At 32.4% G+C, this 17,910-nt stretch overlaps 2 protein-coding genes across 2 annotated transcripts; one reads left to right on the top strand and one right to left on the bottom strand.

The window, feature by feature from the left end:
* Window positions 1-8,014: 8,014 nt before the first annotated feature.
* On the top strand, window positions 8,015-9,483 carry LOC146900935 (dof zinc finger protein DOF3.4-like). Its single transcript, XM_085732610.1, has one exon. It carries the CDS (start codon window positions 8,505-8,507, stop codon window positions 9,231-9,233), a length of 729 nt encoding a protein of 242 aa, XP_085588736.1. The 5' UTR covers window positions 8,015-8,504; the 3' UTR covers window positions 9,234-9,483.
* Window positions 9,484-12,264: 2,781 nt separating this feature from the next.
* On the bottom strand, window positions 12,265-14,487 carry LOC146900934 (GDSL esterase/lipase At2g23540-like). The gene is made up of 5 exons (XM_085732608.1): window positions 14,190-14,487; window positions 13,632-13,762; window positions 13,281-13,529; window positions 12,907-13,162; window positions 12,265-12,704 (listed from the first exon to the last, which is right to left on the bottom strand). Exons 1-5 carry the CDS (start codon window positions 14,458-14,460, stop codon window positions 12,481-12,483), a joined length of 1,131 nt encoding a protein of 376 aa, XP_085588734.1. The 5' UTR covers window positions 14,461-14,487; the 3' UTR covers window positions 12,265-12,480.
* Window positions 14,488-17,910: the final 3,423 nt, after the last annotated feature.

Raw genomic sequence — 17,910 nt, 5'->3', positions numbered from 1 at the left:
ATTCATGAATCAGCAGCAGTGTTCTTCTTTCCTAAGGTATTCTTCCCTTCTTTTGACTTTTCTCTTCTCTTATCTTCTTTCTTGTTATCCTCTTTTCCAAAAAGCGGTTTTTGGTAAACTCTTTTTAACCTAAGCTTCTCTATTTATAATACTAAAATATTCTTCCAAATCTATTTAGGCCCAACAACTTATTCTTCTTTCTATTCTAACCTCCAATTTTACTCATACTAATAATCCTCATATTCTAATAAATAATATTTCTCTACTAAATATATAATAATACACCAAATAACAAATATATATCTATAACAATTAACAAATATATTATGTTAGTAAATACCAAAATATAACATAACAAAATATCACTCAACAAAATATATTAACTAAATTATAAAAAGACATCTAATCTCAACAAATCATATATCCCTCATATACATCATATAAATATATAAATATATTCTAAAACTAATTAAAATAATTAAATAAAAAGGAGGGCGTTACAATGGTCATTGTTGACCGCTCATACGACCCCTGCAATTGCATTGCAGCTTATGCGGGGGTCGTATAACGGTCAACAAAGACCCTTGACATCAAAGAAAGACACAAAATATTCATATCGTATTTGTCCGGATTTGATTTTCCGAAAACGCTAACAATCTGGTTCGGAACACGAAATCCGGACCAGGGGTATTATTGGAATTTATGCAGGGCGCGCGAGAAGGCAACAGGGTGGGAAAAGTAATACTCGATATGGACCAGTAGGAAGTGTATCAAACGCCGGGCTAGCAATGAACTGTCTCAAATATAGTTCGAAACTCGATTGGACAATTAACTCGTTGAATTAGGTCCGTGAACTAAATGAGTTGAATTTGAGCTCAATTAAGTTCGTTAATTAAATGAGCTGAACTTGAACTACATATTGTTCAGCTCATTTGGTTCATGAGTTGCCTTGATTATAGGGGTTTGAAAATGATTTTTTTTTTATTTTATGATTTTCTCAATTCTAACTGAAGATATAAGATCATTCCCCATCGCTATCACTGGTCTGACTCTTCATCAACTTGCAGTAATTAAATCAAGTTATTCAACTGTTAAATCAAGTATTTTTTACAATATTTAATTAATTATGAGAATAAGTTTTTCATTTTATTACAATGATATCATGTTTATTATCATGCACGCATCAAAAATATGAAAGATTAATGCTTATCATATAGAAATGATATCATAATTTATCGAGTTTCATATCTTATAATGTTCAAAACTAATCCAACTACTAGACTCAAAGTAATTTAAGATTTTGTTACTCATCAACGACCATTTTTTAGATGTGTAAAGGCACATGAGAAGCCAGAAAAGAGAAGAGAGGTTCCAACTCTGAACCGAAACAGAACAAGCTTAACAAAGTTTTTGTTTCTAACTTCTAATGTTTGAGCTTTGAAGTTTCCAAGTAAAGGGATCGAAATTGACCAGTTATTGATTGAGTTGTGTTATTTGAACAACTATTTATATAATATTTTTTGACACAACAACCAAAGCAATAGATTAAGAAAGTAAAAATATAATGAGTATAAAGGAGAAAGTTGTTAAAAAATTGTAAAAAAAATGGTTGTACAAAAATCATTTCTCTTATTTTTTTAGGGTACATGCGTTTTCTCCACAACTTACACCCAACAACCACCTGTCTGTCTTTGACAAGTCTCTTACCCTTGATACAGTAGGATCACTATCAAACTGTGTAAGTATGAGGTTTAGTTTAGGGGTAACCTTAAAGGGACTAGGAATTTGAGGATTAAAATTGCATTTAAACCATACTCAATAAATAATTGTAATCAAGGATTGGAGAAGTAATTTTATTTTGGGAAATGCTAACTTATGCTTTTAAGGCATAAGTTAATACTCCTCCCGGTCCTATTTATAAGAAAAAGTTGACTTTTTAGATTCATTGAGTAATTGATGTATTTAGTCTATAATATAGACCAAATACATCATTTATGCAATGAATCAAAAAAGTTAAATGTTTCTTATAAATAGGACCGGAGGGAGTAAGTCAAATGTAAAAATATTTTGATAGAATTCGTACTTTAAATTTAATTTTTTAACTTTTAATTAATTAAATACACGAGTATTAAGATAATATTTCTATTTTTAGATTGCTTAATGGGTCCTTATGACACAAGTTAACTTTATTTTTTCTTTGATTACTTTGTATGACCCTTTTATTTTTTGGAAAATGCTAACAAGTGCCCTAAGGGCAATGTTTAAGCATCTAAAAGTAGCAACTTTTGCATTGAAAATTGTACGGTTATGACTTTAACATGTGTTGGACTTGTATTTTCAAGACATAGTTTCTTTTTGCGGGTTCCTTAAACAATACCCTTAGGGCACTTGTTAGCAAGACCATTATTTTTTCTATGATTCCTTTCCTCAATTTTTTTTCTTTCTAGGAATCCCTTGGGTGATATAATGTCACCGTGACATTAAGGGTTTGTTTGGAAGATGAAAGAAAGTGAAAGGAAAGATAGTATAAGGAAAGATTGTTGAAGGAATGAAAAAGAGTATAAAGTGAATGGAAAGTGAGATGATTATTTAACTGTTTGATATCAAAGAAAGTGGAAAGAAAAGCAAAGGAAAGATAGATCTATATTTATTAAAATGACATAAATACCCTTACATTAAAAATTGAATATTATATATATACTCACTCCGTCCCTTAATGTAACCACCCATTTGATTTTATTTTTGTCCCTAAATGTAACCCCCTTTTCAAATTACTAGATGCATTTATTACTTTTTTCCTAAACATACCCCTAATTAATACTACTAACTTGTTTTGAAATATAAATAGTCAAATTTAATACACATACAAACAAAGGACAATTTGGTATATTAATACACAAAACAGACACATTAATTACACTGACAACTTTTCTTAAGAAATGTGAAAAATACAAATGGGGGTTACATCAAGGGACGGAGGGAGTATAAAGTAATATATATTAATAAAAAAACAAATAATAACCCCTAAAAAAACAAATAATAAAACGGTATTATATTGCATATACAAATATAGTAGCAATAAAAGTAAAATGCCTAAAACCAAAGTCACAAGTGAGAAAACAAGCACATTGGAATTTTTTTATTCAAATATTGGCAATATTGTAATTTTCCAATTGTGCAACCCATTCCCCAAGCTTTCTTCCCGGCTTTGAGTGGAAAGTTTTAGAACGTGGACCCCCACCAAAATGATCCTTTCTATCCACAGTAACAAAGCAACCAAACTAGGGAAACACGTTTTCCGATAAACTTTCTTTCCTCTGTTATTTCTTTCCTACTTGTTTCTGCTGTTCCAAACATAGCCTAAATCTGGGCCACACAAAGGTGTTGTGTTGTGTGGCCCAGATGTGTTGTATGTATTGTGTGGCCCAGATGTTGTGTGACAATGTGTGTTGTGTGACACAGATTTAATGTCACGGTGACATTATGTCACCCAAGTGCTTCCCTTTTGTTTTGAGACTTCAACTTTGAAACTCCACAAACAAACACCTGCGGGCAGTAGTAGGAATGATTCCATTAAATTAGTAAAGGAAACTTCCTTTTCATCTTGAATGATTTTTAAAAATCCCAGCAGCACTAATAATATTCCACGCGAAGTTCCAATTCACATTGATCATGCTGAATGAATGAAGGAACATTGGAATAATGCAAACACGCAGAACAAGCCAAAAAGAGAAGATAGGTTCCAACTCTGAAACGAAACAGAGCAAGCTTAACAAGTTTTTGGTTTCAAGTAAGTGATTGAAAGTGACCCATGATTATCGGAGATCAATTTTTGAGGGCGCATGCGTCCGACAACCACCGGTCTGTCTCTGACAAGTGTCTCACAAGCTGATAGACCCTACAGTACAAGAAACAACACCGTAGGATCAGTATCAAACGGTGTAGGTGTGAGGTTTAACCTTAAGTTACGGTGTTTTGTAGTGACTACAGTGCAGCGTAAAATCCGGTGGAAGATAGAAAGAGAGAGAGAGTACGGAAGAGGAATCTGATGCGGACATGACGCGTCCTAAATCAGAGGGAGAGGGAGATGGAGGGGTTATCCAATTATTGCCCCCCACGCTGCCCGACACATACTCATTATCCTGTCCCTCCTCCCACCCACCACCTATTGCTAATGTGATGAAAAATTTAGGATTAAGAATGATGCCGTAGTCTAAGGTAAAACCAACCTTCCAACTTAAAAAAAAAAAAAAAAAAGGTGATGCTAACTTGTGCCCTAATGACACAAGTTAAGGATTTAAAAAAAGAATTAAAACATAAGTTTCGTATTGAAAAAATAAGTTTTTAAGCTTTCGAGATATTGAATGCACGATTTCCAAAATTATATTTATATACTTAGCTTTTAAACTTGTGCCAAAAAAACAAACATTAATCTTCCGTCCTTAGTCACATACTCCCTCCGTCCCTTAATGTAACCCCCCTTTGCATTTTTCACATTTCTTAAGAAAAGTTGTCAGTGTAATTAATGTGTCTGTTTTGTGTATTAATATTACCAAATTGTCCTTTGTTTGTATGTGTATTAAATTTGACTATTCATATTTCAAGACAAGTTAGTAGTATTAATTAGGGGTATCTTTAGGAAAAAAGTAATAAATGCATCTAGTAATTTGAAAAGGGGGTTACATTTAGGGACAAAAATAAAATCAAATGGGTGGTTACATTAAGGGACGGAGGGAGTATATAAATAAGTGACTATTATAGACTAGTTACATTATTTAAATTTAAAGAGTAGTTTTTTGCTTATAGTAATGACTGGAGATAGTATAAAATTATTTATATTTACCTCAATCGAATGTTATTAAGATTTTCGAAAGAGTTTTTGGAATATAAAGGTAGAAATTTAGTATTAAAAATGAAATTTTTATACTTCTAACTTGTTATTTTTAAGAGGTTTTAAAAAATTTGTGAACCTGACTTAAAAAAAAATTATGCAAGGGTGTGTTTATTCTATTAAAAAATGAAGGCCAATGCATGACAAATTGACAACTTCAGCTGAATAATATTTGATTAGTAAAACTGTTTTACGGACGGAACAAACTAGAAGTAAGTTACATGATAAAACATATCAAAATAGTCTTTTCTCCACATAAGACCAACGATCATTCAATACCATAAAAGTTCATCTTATGATCTTATATCTTGTGTGGATGTGTCAAGTATTTACTTTTAAATATATCAAACACATCTCAAAAAAAAAACATATCAAACACATATCTTTTTCTAGTTTAAATTATCATTTTTTTCTTTCGATTTAGGATCCTCTCCATTTTGGATCTTTTCTATTTTTTCAATCTAAAAAGATGATGACATAATTATACCTAAAAATAATTGATGTTGAAATTCATTGTTGTTAGATAATCTCTACTCCATTTATTTTTATGAATGGAAAGATCCTTACTCTTTTCTTTCTCAATTTTTTACTTGTCTTCTAGCTAGTGACCAATTCGAAAACCAAACCAAACTTCTCTTAGACCAAGTGCAATGGACCTATTGAAAGCAACTTTAAACATGTTGAACCATTGCAAGTGCATGTTGAAATTGAGGGGAAAGATGATGTGGATGAAAGAGGTGATGAAGCAATTAAACATGTTGAATTCTGTCCCGCCAGGCCACGTGGCACGTTTTCGTTGGGCAAAGCAGGCGCGTGATATGCACTCGTCGACAGAGAGAGTAAGACGTCAGGGAACGCGGAGAGAGAAAGATAAATGGATAAAGCTGGGACGCTTGGCAGATTACGATTGGCTGCTTGGATTTTTATCTTCTTAATAATTTGGACTCAATTATTTCATTGCAAATAATTTTTTTTTATTTTTTTTTTACCAAAATTCATAATTTTTTTTTGCTCTATAAATAAAGACTTGGATCATTTGATTTGGATACAGAAAAAAACCAAGTTTTTCACTCTCTTAATCTTATTATTAGCTTTCTCTTAGCTTTTCTTTTGAAGTTCTAGTCTTTATTTAGTGAAATGGATCCCAATAATAATCAATTCAACACCCAAAATTTTTCTGATTACCCATTTAGCTACCAAAATCCCAACAATTATCAAAACCCAAATCAATTTCCCAACCAACGTCCTCAAAACCCAAATCAATATCCCAACCAACATGATTTGTATCGTACTAAATAAATTACCTGTGTGTTGTGTGCTTGTTTGTTGTCTTGCATTTTAAGCTATTTTTGTGCCGCGTGTTTAGTTTCTTGTATTGCATTTTAAGTTAAGAAAATATAAATAAATTATTTAAATAAATTTTGTTTTTACAAAAAAAAAATTCTTAAGTGTTTTTTTAATTTTAATTTAATTATAATCGATAATTGTAATTTTATGTAATTATAAAACAAAAATATAAAATTAAATAAGAATAAGAAATAAAAGTGGCGGGGTAGAGTGTTGAATAAAAAACCATTGGAGAGGGTAAAAGTTGAATGACTGTTGAATTAAGAGAGAAAAAATGATGTGGAGTGTTGGGAATTGAAAAAGTGAGTGTTGAGTGTTGTTAAATGGTTTTAACCATTGTACATGGTCTTAGTTTGCATTGCATATGTATCCCCCACTCAATCTATCCTTATTTTATGGGAAATGTTAACTTGTTCCCTTGGGGCACAAGTTTAAAAACTAAATATAGAAAAATTTTCTTGAAAATTGTACATTCATTGTATTAAAAGTCTAAAACTTTATATTTTCAATGCAAAAGTTGTCTTTTAATTCTATTTTTAGTTTCTTAATTTGTGCCCTAAGGGCACAAGTTAACATGACCCTTATTTTATTGGTGTGTATAAATCAGATCTGGATTCGGTGTTGTTACAGTAGGACGATGTAACGGATTTTGGCCATACTATCTCTAATCGACGGCTGAGATTGTTTTACGCTGTAAAATCGATTTTTTAATCTGAACCGTTGGATCACAAATCAATGATCAGGATTCCCTATAGTGTGAAACAGCATGCTGCTTTTACAGCAGGGAATCCTGGTTCGTATAAATCCAATTCAAAGTTAGGTTTGGAATACTCTGATTTGGTACAGTGACTAATGTCTACTAACAATGACATTTCATATGATTTTCTTTTGTTTGTATTGGCAGTGTATATTCTTTTTACATGTGCATAATATGAGTTGAATTATGTTGGCCTAATTAGAGAGAAAAATAGAGTAAGGTGAAAAGACTAGAGTGTGACATTATCCATCCATAGTTGTTTAGAATAATAAAATAATGTTTAGGATAACAACAAAGATCGTAATTCGATGCATGGGAAATCCCATTACCAAACACCCTACGGTCTATAAGCTCCCTCTGTCAAAGCAGATAATTGTATGAGGAAAAGACAGGGGAATCGAATATATGCATAAAATACATTTAAAACCTGACTATGATCACTAGGAAGAAGAGCTAATTCTAATCTACTTGTCGGGTTAGTTATGCATAATTATCTCAAAGGTAAATGCATGCATCTAAGTGGCTGGAAATATCAAATGAGATTATACCTTGACAAATTTTACTTTAGAAGATAAATCCCAAAGTTTATTATTGTAGATTCAATTGAAGTTAGAGTAAAACTTTACATAGAGTGATCCGATATAAAAATTGTTGGAACTAATTCAAATTAAATACGTATAGAGGTACACAATTCTAAAAACAATCCAACATTGTGATATCAAACAAGATTATACTTTGACTAATTTATCGGAAAACTTGACTTCTAATCAAATATATCTATTAATTTAAAAGATCAGTCTCATCATCTACTAACAAAAATTTGATTGAAGTTAGAAAACAAAACTTTGTATAAATTTTTCCATCATAAATATTTACAGATGAGATATTCAAGTTGAGACTTAGAGAAGAACACACTGGTACATCGCTTCCAAACCAACTCCTTTGATTTATACTTCCGCTAATAATTAATTGTGGAATTATCAATGCTAGTACTTAAATAATGTACCCTAGTTTATTTGGAGTGTCCCAAAAGCCAATCACTTTTATCGCTTGGTAGTATGAGAAAAATATAGTAAAAACAAAAGAATGGAAACAAAATTGATTGGAAGAGGGAATTGCAGGAGGCGCAGCCCTAATAGCCGACTGAAATGTCGTGCTTAACAGAACACAGCATACTGTACAATGTACTAAAGCTGAACCCACTCTGTCTCATCTCATATAAGCCTCAGAATATGTCTCTCCTATCACCATACACAAATATTCTCTCTGCACTCTCTTTACTTTCCTTCTCTTCTCTATCTTGTTTCCCATAAAAATAAAACCCACCCTTCTCTATTACCCCACACACTCAAACCATTACCTTACCCTACAAATTACTCATTACACTCCTTCTTATTCTTCTTATTCCATACCAACTCATAAAACCTTACTTTCATTACTTACATTTTACACTTCACTTTCTATAAACTCAAAAAACAAACACTTATCTGTTTTCTCACTCTCTAAACAATGACATCTTCGGACTCCGGTGAAAGCCGCCGATCAACAAAACCTCAAATCCGCCCCGGTGCACCGGCACCGGAGCAAGAGAATCTCCCATGTCCACGTTGTGATTCAACCAACACTAAGTTTTGTTACTACAACAACTACAACTACTCTCAGCCACGTCATTTCTGCAAAGCTTGTCGCCGCTACTGGACTCACGGTGGTACCCTCCGTGACATCCCCGTCGGCGGTGGTACCAGAAAAAACGCCAAACGCTCTCGTACTCAGCATGTTGCTGTCACTTCCTCATCTTCTTCCTCTGCCGTGACTTCAGCGGCGCCGGAGCACCACCACTATCAAGCAATGACACCCATCTCCGCCGTCCAAGGAGGAGGGTCTTTTCCATTTTCCGGCGGTATTGACGGTGATGGGAAGCAGAATATGAGTGTTTGTGGAAGCTTCACTTCATTGCTGAACAACAACAACAATCAAAACTCTGGGTTTCTGGCATTAGGTGGATTTGGGCTTGGGCTTGGACATGGGCTTGAAGAAATGGGCTTTGGGATTGGGAGAACAGGTTGGGCTTTTCCAGGAATGGTGGATGGATCAAACATTGGTGTTCCTGTTGTGTCTTCTGGTGTTGTTGGAAACACGTGGCAGTTAGAAGGTGGTGAAGGTGGTTTTGTTGGTGGTGGTGATTGTTTCTCTTGGCCTGGACTTGCTATTTCAACACCAGTAAATGGTCTCAAATGAACTCATTTTTATTTTATTTTTTACTTTTTGGATCTTATGTTTTGGTTTTCATGGAAGGTAATGATCTGTTAGTTCAAGTCAAGTCTAGGTTTTGGTGTGTAATGGAATTTGGGTATAATTTATCACCATAGATAGTAGTAGTAGTAGTACACCTATGACTCTTGGTTTTGTTTTGTTTATGTTTCTCTTGAAATCCTCTTGTCATGTGTATGTTTACTGGATTAATTAATTAATGGTGTTTTATGACTAATCTCTTTGATTAATTCTATTTGGTCTTTCAATTTAACCTTAAAAAATGGATTAGGATCCCAGCAAAGATATCGAAGTTATGGCAAAACAGACCTATTAGAGGTTGTTATGCTAAGTTTATAATACTTACTACAATATATTATGATTCATAAAGAAAAGGGGGAGCAGTTTCTGACTTATGTTTGTTGGTGGCATTTAGGATGGGTAAGGGAAAGATTTTCCCACCATGGGAAAGTAAGTTTTGACCATTAGATATAAGAGGAATATTGATCTTTATCATGGTCTCTCCACACTATATTTTTTTCCACTTTCTTCTACTATACCATTATCCCCATTTATGTGTGTGCCTTTTTCCAGAAACATGATTCCAACAATCACGTCTACTTAATACCCAGATCTTTTAGTTAGGAAAATCAGGAAATTATTAATTATGGTTTTTCAATTTCATTCCCTTCCTTTGTTATCTCAATCAAATTGGATTAGAGAAATCATTAATGGATATACTTTGAGTGGAGTTGCAGTTAGACTATTGTGAAACATGAGTTTTAATTGATTTCAGTTTTGACTTTCAACCGGTGACAGAAACTATGATAAAATTAACAAATAGGACACAAAAATCCATTGTTGTTGTTGTTGTTGTTGTTGAAGGTAAAGTGGAAAACGAGATTTAAAATGAGGAAGGAGAAGGAAATGAGATTAGTATTGAGAGACTGTAATTGAGAGACTGTAAAATATGTGTTTTAAAACTTGGTTTATCCATTTGTTGTTGTTGTTCTAATTCATCCTCTTCGTGAACTCCTTTTTCTTATTTATTTATTTTTTTCAATTTAATTTTAGTTGTTTTTGCTTAGATTTAACTGCTGTGAATGATTTTGATGTGGAGCGTAATTTTGAGTTAGGAAGTTATGAAATATTTGTGTGAAGCTGTTAAAGTGTCATGAAGTATCCAAAATATTTTCTGGGTTGTTTGCATGTTGAGAGCTTGAAGACAAAGTGGTAAAAAATGTAATGTGGAAAGACTATGATAAGATCTTAAATCTAATGGTCAAAATCTATTTTCCCATAGTGGAAAAATCTTTCCCTTCCCCACCCTAAATGCCACCATGTTTGTTATCCTAGAGAACAAATTAATAATGTATGTTTAGTAATTTTATTTCAAATTAAAGGGAAAATATGTTAGTGTTGTCTCATGTGCTAAATGATTTTGATTTTTCTACCCACTTTCCTTCATTGTCAAAGAGTAATGATAATGTAACCTTGTGGGATACTTACTCATTACTGCAAGTTGTATATGTTCCAACAGTGAGTAACTAACTTTCATTTGTTAGACCAAAGTTTTCTTTTGACCGGCCTTCGCTTCTAGTAATAAGTAATCAAAGTTTGGCTGTAGGCCTTTCATAATTGTTTTTTTCCCTTTTCTGCAAAGGCCTCTTGTTTTTTGTTGAAAGGAATAGTCATAGTTCTTATTTACTCCCTCCGTTTCAAAATGAGTGTCGTTTTAGGTGTTTACACACATATTAAGAAATGCAATGATTAAAAGAAAGAGAATGGTTATTTTACCAAATTATCCTTATTAACTATTGGTTAGTTTTAAAAGTAATACTTTGGAAGTAGTGTGCAGAGTATTGATTGGAGGGTACAATTGAAAAGAAAAAGTTATTATTGCATTGGAAACTGAAAGCGACATTCATTTTGAAACAAATTTTTTTGGCTAAAGCGACACTCATTTTGAAACGGAGGGAGTAATAAAAATGTCTATAAAGTTTAGCTCAACTGGTAATGTTAAAACTGTTAGGTTGGACGCCTTCATCAGAGTTTGAACCCAAGACGTTGTAGTTTGTGAGTTTCGGCGATCTTTACCATTTAGTCTATGGACCAAAAAAAAGAAAATCTTAAATGAGAGTTTTATATTACTCCCTCCGTTTTAAAATGAGTGTCGTTTTAGATGTTTACACACATATTAAGTAATGCAATGATTAAAAGAAAGAGAATGATTATTTTACCAAATTATCCTTATTAACTATTGGTTAGTTTTAAAAGTAATACTTTGGAAGTAGTGTGCACAATATTAATTGGATGGTATAATTGAAAAGAAAAAGTTATTATTGTATTGGAAACTGAAAGCGACATTCATTTTGAAACAAATTTTTTTTGCTAAAGCGACAGTCATTTTGAAACGGAGGGAGTACTAAAGTTATGTTTTTATGCACTTGAAAAGGCAAAACTATTTCATTTTCAACAAATTTATATAGAAGATTGAATTCTAAATAATTAATTTCCTTCAACTTGATGAATATCTTTGAGTTGTATAGTACTCCAATGTGCACTTTGGATGATGGATACATTTTACATGCGTTAGAGATTGTAGTACAACGTTAGATGGATGTCACGGGACCAGCAGGCAGCGATGAATTAAATGCGACCTTAACTGGAACATTACGTGCCTGCATAACTAGGGGAAGCTCATAATCGTTAACATGATTAAACCTTATATTATGTCATTTAGGACTGAGCTGTGTATAATGGCTCAGCCTCTTATGCATTGTCCTTTGGTGTGCTGGTAATTTGGGCCATTTTGGTCCCTAATAAATTGTCTATCTGGTATGAAATAATGTCTTTGTAATTATTTTGTTGGACAACGTACATATTGATATTGTTCTTCAAAATCATTGACATTTGCACGTTTTTGAAATGATGATACGGTGGATCCACACGTTGGATAAAAAACTCAACTTTTAGTTGAATTTCTTCAAGCAACAAAAACAAACTGAGTTCAAGATTCTTTTTCTTCTCAAAAACTCAAAATACATTTCACTCTATACTTAAAAGAAAAGGGGAAAACTTACATGTATATATATGTTAATTGAAGTAAATAAAATGATGTAGCCACAACATAATTGTAGACAAATACAATTAAGTAATCATAGAATCAAAAACAAAAGGGAAAAACGTGTGTATGGAATTGTGTAAAACAAACAAGAAATTGAAAACAGATTAATTAAAGATCCCGAAGTTGCCTAAGATTGACAGGAGATATGTATCTCTTGTCTCCATCGAGTAGCTGCTTGGCGATGATTATGTTGGCAGCTTCACTTGGATGGTATGGATCCCAAAACACATGCTTGTACCTATCATTGCATATACTTGAAGTTGGTCCACATGGAATTATCCCTGCAAATTGCCCCCCATTTCCACAGCATGCTCTACTTGATGTTGTAAATCCTACACAATTTCAAATAAATTAGTATATATCACAGTAAAATAAAAGGCGATCTGCTGCATGTTAAGATTGACGATGAATTTGTCAGAATTACAGTTGAAGTTTGAACAAAATTACCATGTCACTGTAATTTTGTCGAACTCACCATAATTCTATACATATGTACTTGTGTAGAATATTCTATGTAATTTTGTTTTTATTTACCATATTTATCATAATTTTTAATGAGTTCCATCACTAAATCATAGACATTTGCAAGGACAAATGTTGCTCCAGGGAGATTGTCATTTAGCTCAGCAAGCATATCTTTCAATCGACCATTGTATTGAATTGCAAGTTTGTTAGCTAAATCCACACATTCATCTTCATTCAATTGATTGATAGTCTTTTGGTAAGGTATACATCCTATTGGCCCAACGTTACCTATAACAAATTTTCTAGCATCCATTTTGTAAAGTCTCTGTCATTAAAACACACAAATTAATGTTACCGTTTGACCGAAAGATAAATAAAGTCTAGTTCCCACCAAAACTCGAACTAGAGTTAGATTTAGATTAAGAATAAGGTTAGATGTGTACCGTTAGTTGGCCCCTGAAATGATTAATCATATCGTCTACGAAAGCATCTGGGCTTTGAGAAATTCTGGCTCCGACAGAAAGAACTGGAAGAAGATAATTGTTGAGAAAATCATTGGCCCCAACAGTGATGGAGAAAATTGATTTCTTCATTATGAAATCTCTTGCTTTTGATTGACCTAGAAGTTTGTCAATTTGTTTTCTTGTTATGGTGAAGTAATCTATTTGAATATCCATTCCTATCCTATTCACCTGAAAATGTAATAATCCATTACATGTCATGGAACAAATATAATTTTCATTATACATAATGAATGATTAAGAAATAGGAACAAGGGACTTTGAAATACTAACAAATATTCTTCCAGTTGCATTCAGAATTCCTCCTCCTCCTGAGGCATAATTAACTCCATAAAGTATTGATTTCCCAGTTGCATTTGGTGCTAGAAATGGGACAGCATAATTTGGTTGTCCCAATTCCTCTCCTAAAAAAAACATAGATAATTAGAAAAGAGAATAAAAATGTTTTTAGCATATTATTTTTACATCATTCCTTCTTTTGTCGGGAAAAAAAGACGATATACGAATGGTTTGATTGGTTGCATGACTACATAAGATTCGAGTTCACATAAAATCAACTAAAATTAACTATGGTCGGTCCAACCAAATCTCGACTGTTTTTTTTTGTCAAGTACTCTAGTGGCTAGAATTCACCTTTTTTAAAGTGAATAAGTGGGGTGTCCGGGGTTCGAACCCCGGCCCCTGCATATAACAATGCATGTCCCTGCCAACTGAGCTATGTTTATGGGGACAAAATCTCAACTGTTAGACGGTAGCTCGATTTAACTATTGAGATTTGATTGTATAACTATGGAAAATCCGAATTAGTAGAAACAAAGAAAACAAAATTACCTACTAAATCACCAATGGTTCTTCCATTGGTGTAACGGCCAGTAGGATTTCCACCAGAGGCTTTAAAATCAATTCCATTGGGAGGAATGTTTGCCTTAGAAAGAGTTGAAAGATAGTTATTGTTTCCTGCATCCACCAAAGAGTCCCCAAAGATGAAAGAAGCTCCTAAGCCATTTTTTTGAGCTAGTACAACATTTCCATAAAAGCTCACATTCAAAACCAAAAATATAAGGACCAAAATGTTATAACACTTCAATGCCATAGCTTTCATTCTCTACAAGATTTCACCTAATGAAGCACTCAAGTAACATTTGCTAGAAGTTTATAAAGAGAAAACTTGTAATAATGTTTTTATTAAGTTGGATTTGGTTTGACCATTTTTATAATAAAAAATTATAATGAAAAGAGTGCACAAGTTGAATACAAATTTTCATAAGGTAGGTCATCAATATTGTTCAGATTTCTCAGCATGCTGGTCTATAATCTATTGGAGACATTGCTTTTACAATAAGCTAGTTATGCAATTCAAAGTCACATGTGGCTTAGTTTTATTCATGGTAACCTACTCAACTATGCAAAATAAATAAAGTTTTGGAGATTTTGATGTTTTTTATGGCCGTAATTAAATGCAGCTCCTATTTCCAATTCAATCATAATGTTATGGAGCATTCATGTGTACAACTAGAACAGTTCATCTGCTTTCAACAACCTGGGAAAGCTTCTATGTTTTCGGTACCCGTTTAGTCAAATAGGCTTTAACTTATATTTTTTTTTTTCTATTTAATTCTTGAGTCAAATATACTTTTTATCCCTATAAATATTCAAACTTTTTATTTTAGTCCTTTTTAAAAAAATTCTTTGATTTTTCGTCCTTCAAAAGTTTTACATCATCACTTTTTATTCCTGCTTTTAAGATATCTCATATGTATGATCATTCAATTTTTTTTTTCCTACAATCATATTTAGTACATTATAGAATTCTTTCTTGCAATTTTTTTTTAACAAAGCGTGAATTAAATATTAAAATTTATGTTTTTTCACTTAAAAATCCATATTTAATTCATTTTTGTTAAAAATTCTAATTTGAGCGTTTCTTATAATTTCTAAACATTCCTAAAAAAATAATTCAAAATTTCAAATTATACACATGAGTTGGCTTAAAAGTATAGACCAAAAGTGGTGATGTAAAGTTTTGGGGCATCAAAAGTCGAAGAAACTTCTTAGAGTCTAAAACAATTTTTTTGAATATTTATTTGGATCAAAAACATATTTAAACTATTAAACAACTTCACAATAATCCCAAAAAATATTTTTAATATAGACTCACCGACAATTCTAAACTTGTAAACATAATTGTGATCATCTAAACATTTCAACAAATGTTATTTCTGACCTTTCAATTCTTATGAACTTCTTGTATCTTTGTCGCGCGTTGTAAACTTGCTTTTATCACCGTTACATTGTCTTTTTTTAAGTCACCCTGGTATCATGTCAACAACAAGTTCCTTCTCACTCTCATTTAACCCACCAGCATCTAACTATGTTTCTATCGATGGTTGTGCACTCTATTAAATGAGTGTTCACATTTAATCTACTCGGTGACCATTTATTTGATTTCAACAAATAAGCACACAACCTAAATGAACATTCACGTTACTTGAATTTATGTCCATTCATTTGTTTCTTTTGTACACACCACCCCGTTCACAACCGTAGACTACCTTCGGCAATCATCGTCCACCACCATGACGGGATTTGTCAATAAATTAAGGTTAATTCAGCTGTTGAAGCTTGATGATGAACCCCATTAATCAAATCATTTCTAACTTAATATTTCACATCAGTGAGAAAGCACTTCACGTAGCAACTTCATTATTAACAAGTTCATAAACATCAGGCTTAACAATGTTCCTTTTAGAATCAACATTTGATTTTAAATCAACGGAAACCTCGATATTGTTTGGTTTCATGTCAACGAAACGCAACAACAATATTTGGTTTCACATCAACGAAAACTTCAACATTTTTTAAATTTGGATTGAAAGGATGTTTCAACCATAACTATAAATATAACAATAGCACTACAATAAACTATATAGATATCAACAAAATGAAATAAAAAAAAATGCATATTGGGTGCTAAATGAATCGGGAGTTAGGACCTGATCATGGTTCGGGTCTTAACTCTTGAAGAAAAGAAGAAGAAAAAAAACAGTTCAGCAAAAAGAAAAAGAAAAACGAGAATCAACAATCTAAACAGTTCAAAAGATGTTATCCATGTTCTTTGATATCAAATGACTGTAGAAATCCTTTAGTAATCCTTTGATGACGATTCGAGACACTTGATTTTGAAAGAAAAAAATATATTGAACTTTGGTGTAGGTGATAAAATGGAAGATAGAGTGTATGAGGGGTTGTGTAGTATAACCTGTTGACTGTAATATAACAAAAAGAAGAACGGGTTGTAACTCCGGAACTTGAGTGAACGGGAGTTAGGATCCGGTATAACAAAAAATTGATCGGTTTGTAAATCTCTCTAAATATATTTTTGGCATTCCGAAGGGCATATGAGCAAATCAAGGGGGCTACTGAGCAAATCTTTAGATAATGGACTCGATTAAGATCATGGCCCATAAGAAAATAAATGTTCTGAAGGACCAAGCAAAAGAGTCAATAAAAATAGACAATTGCTTTTCTCACATCCATTGTTTCCTAGAAACAAATGGAAATGACTAAAAACACTCCAGCGGTAGTTAACTACCGTTGGCTTATAAGTAAATTTTCAACGGTAGTTCATTACCGCTGAATTTTTTGGTCATTTCCATGTATTTCTAGGAAACAATGGATGTGAAAAAAAACAAGTGTCGTAAAAATATGATTCTTATTTTTGAAAACTAACGAGTAAAAAAAAAAAATCAATATCTACTATCATTGAAGTAATTTGAAGAATATGATCATATCTCTATTTTTTTTTTTAAAAAAAAAAAGGAATAATATCTGTTATTGGAACAAGAAATTGATAAAATACCAGAGATCCAATATGAAACTATGAATGGTCCAAGAATGATGATGGTCTATAAGGACTAGTAAATAGCTTCCCAAAGTTCAAATAGAGACAAACGTGTACAACCAAAAAGAAAGTTACAAAGACCAGTTTCCTACTTTCCTGAACCCCCTCTTTGACCCGGTTCCATTCTTGTCAAACTTCAATATCCCATCAATAAATCGGTTAATGCTTAAGTATATGTTTGATTATGCAGTGATAATAATTAATTTTGAGTGAATTGTTTAAAGAATCAAAAACAAGCTTGTTTAGTGTATGTTTGGAAACATTTATGTAAAAAGCAAGTTGAACAACAAATTTAAACGTAAAAGGTAATTAAACAATAAAAAATTGTATATCTAATTTCAAGTTGAATCAATTCAAGAGACACAATCAATTTTACTTGTTAAAATCAATTCTACACTTCCTAGAATCAATTTTGATACCTCCAAAATTAACGACAATCTACTTTTTAGTAAATAACAATTTACTACTAAAAATCTTCATAATTGTAAATCAGTATTTGGCCTTAGGGTTAGGAGTATACCACACTACTTGACAGCGGCGTATAGTCTAACATATGATAGATTATGTTGGACTCTTTAATATCAACCATCAATTTAATTATTCATAATTCGTCTTAGAGATATCTTCATATTTAATGTTGGACTATACATG

Source organism: Medicago sativa, chromosome 8 (genome assembly GCF_051527215.1).
Source record: "Medicago sativa cultivar Bolivia chromosome 8, Bolivia_mono, whole genome shotgun sequence".
NCBI lineage: Eukaryota > Viridiplantae > Streptophyta > Magnoliopsida > Fabales > Fabaceae > Medicago > Medicago sativa.
This window is presented reverse-complemented; position numbering and strand designations above follow the sequence as displayed.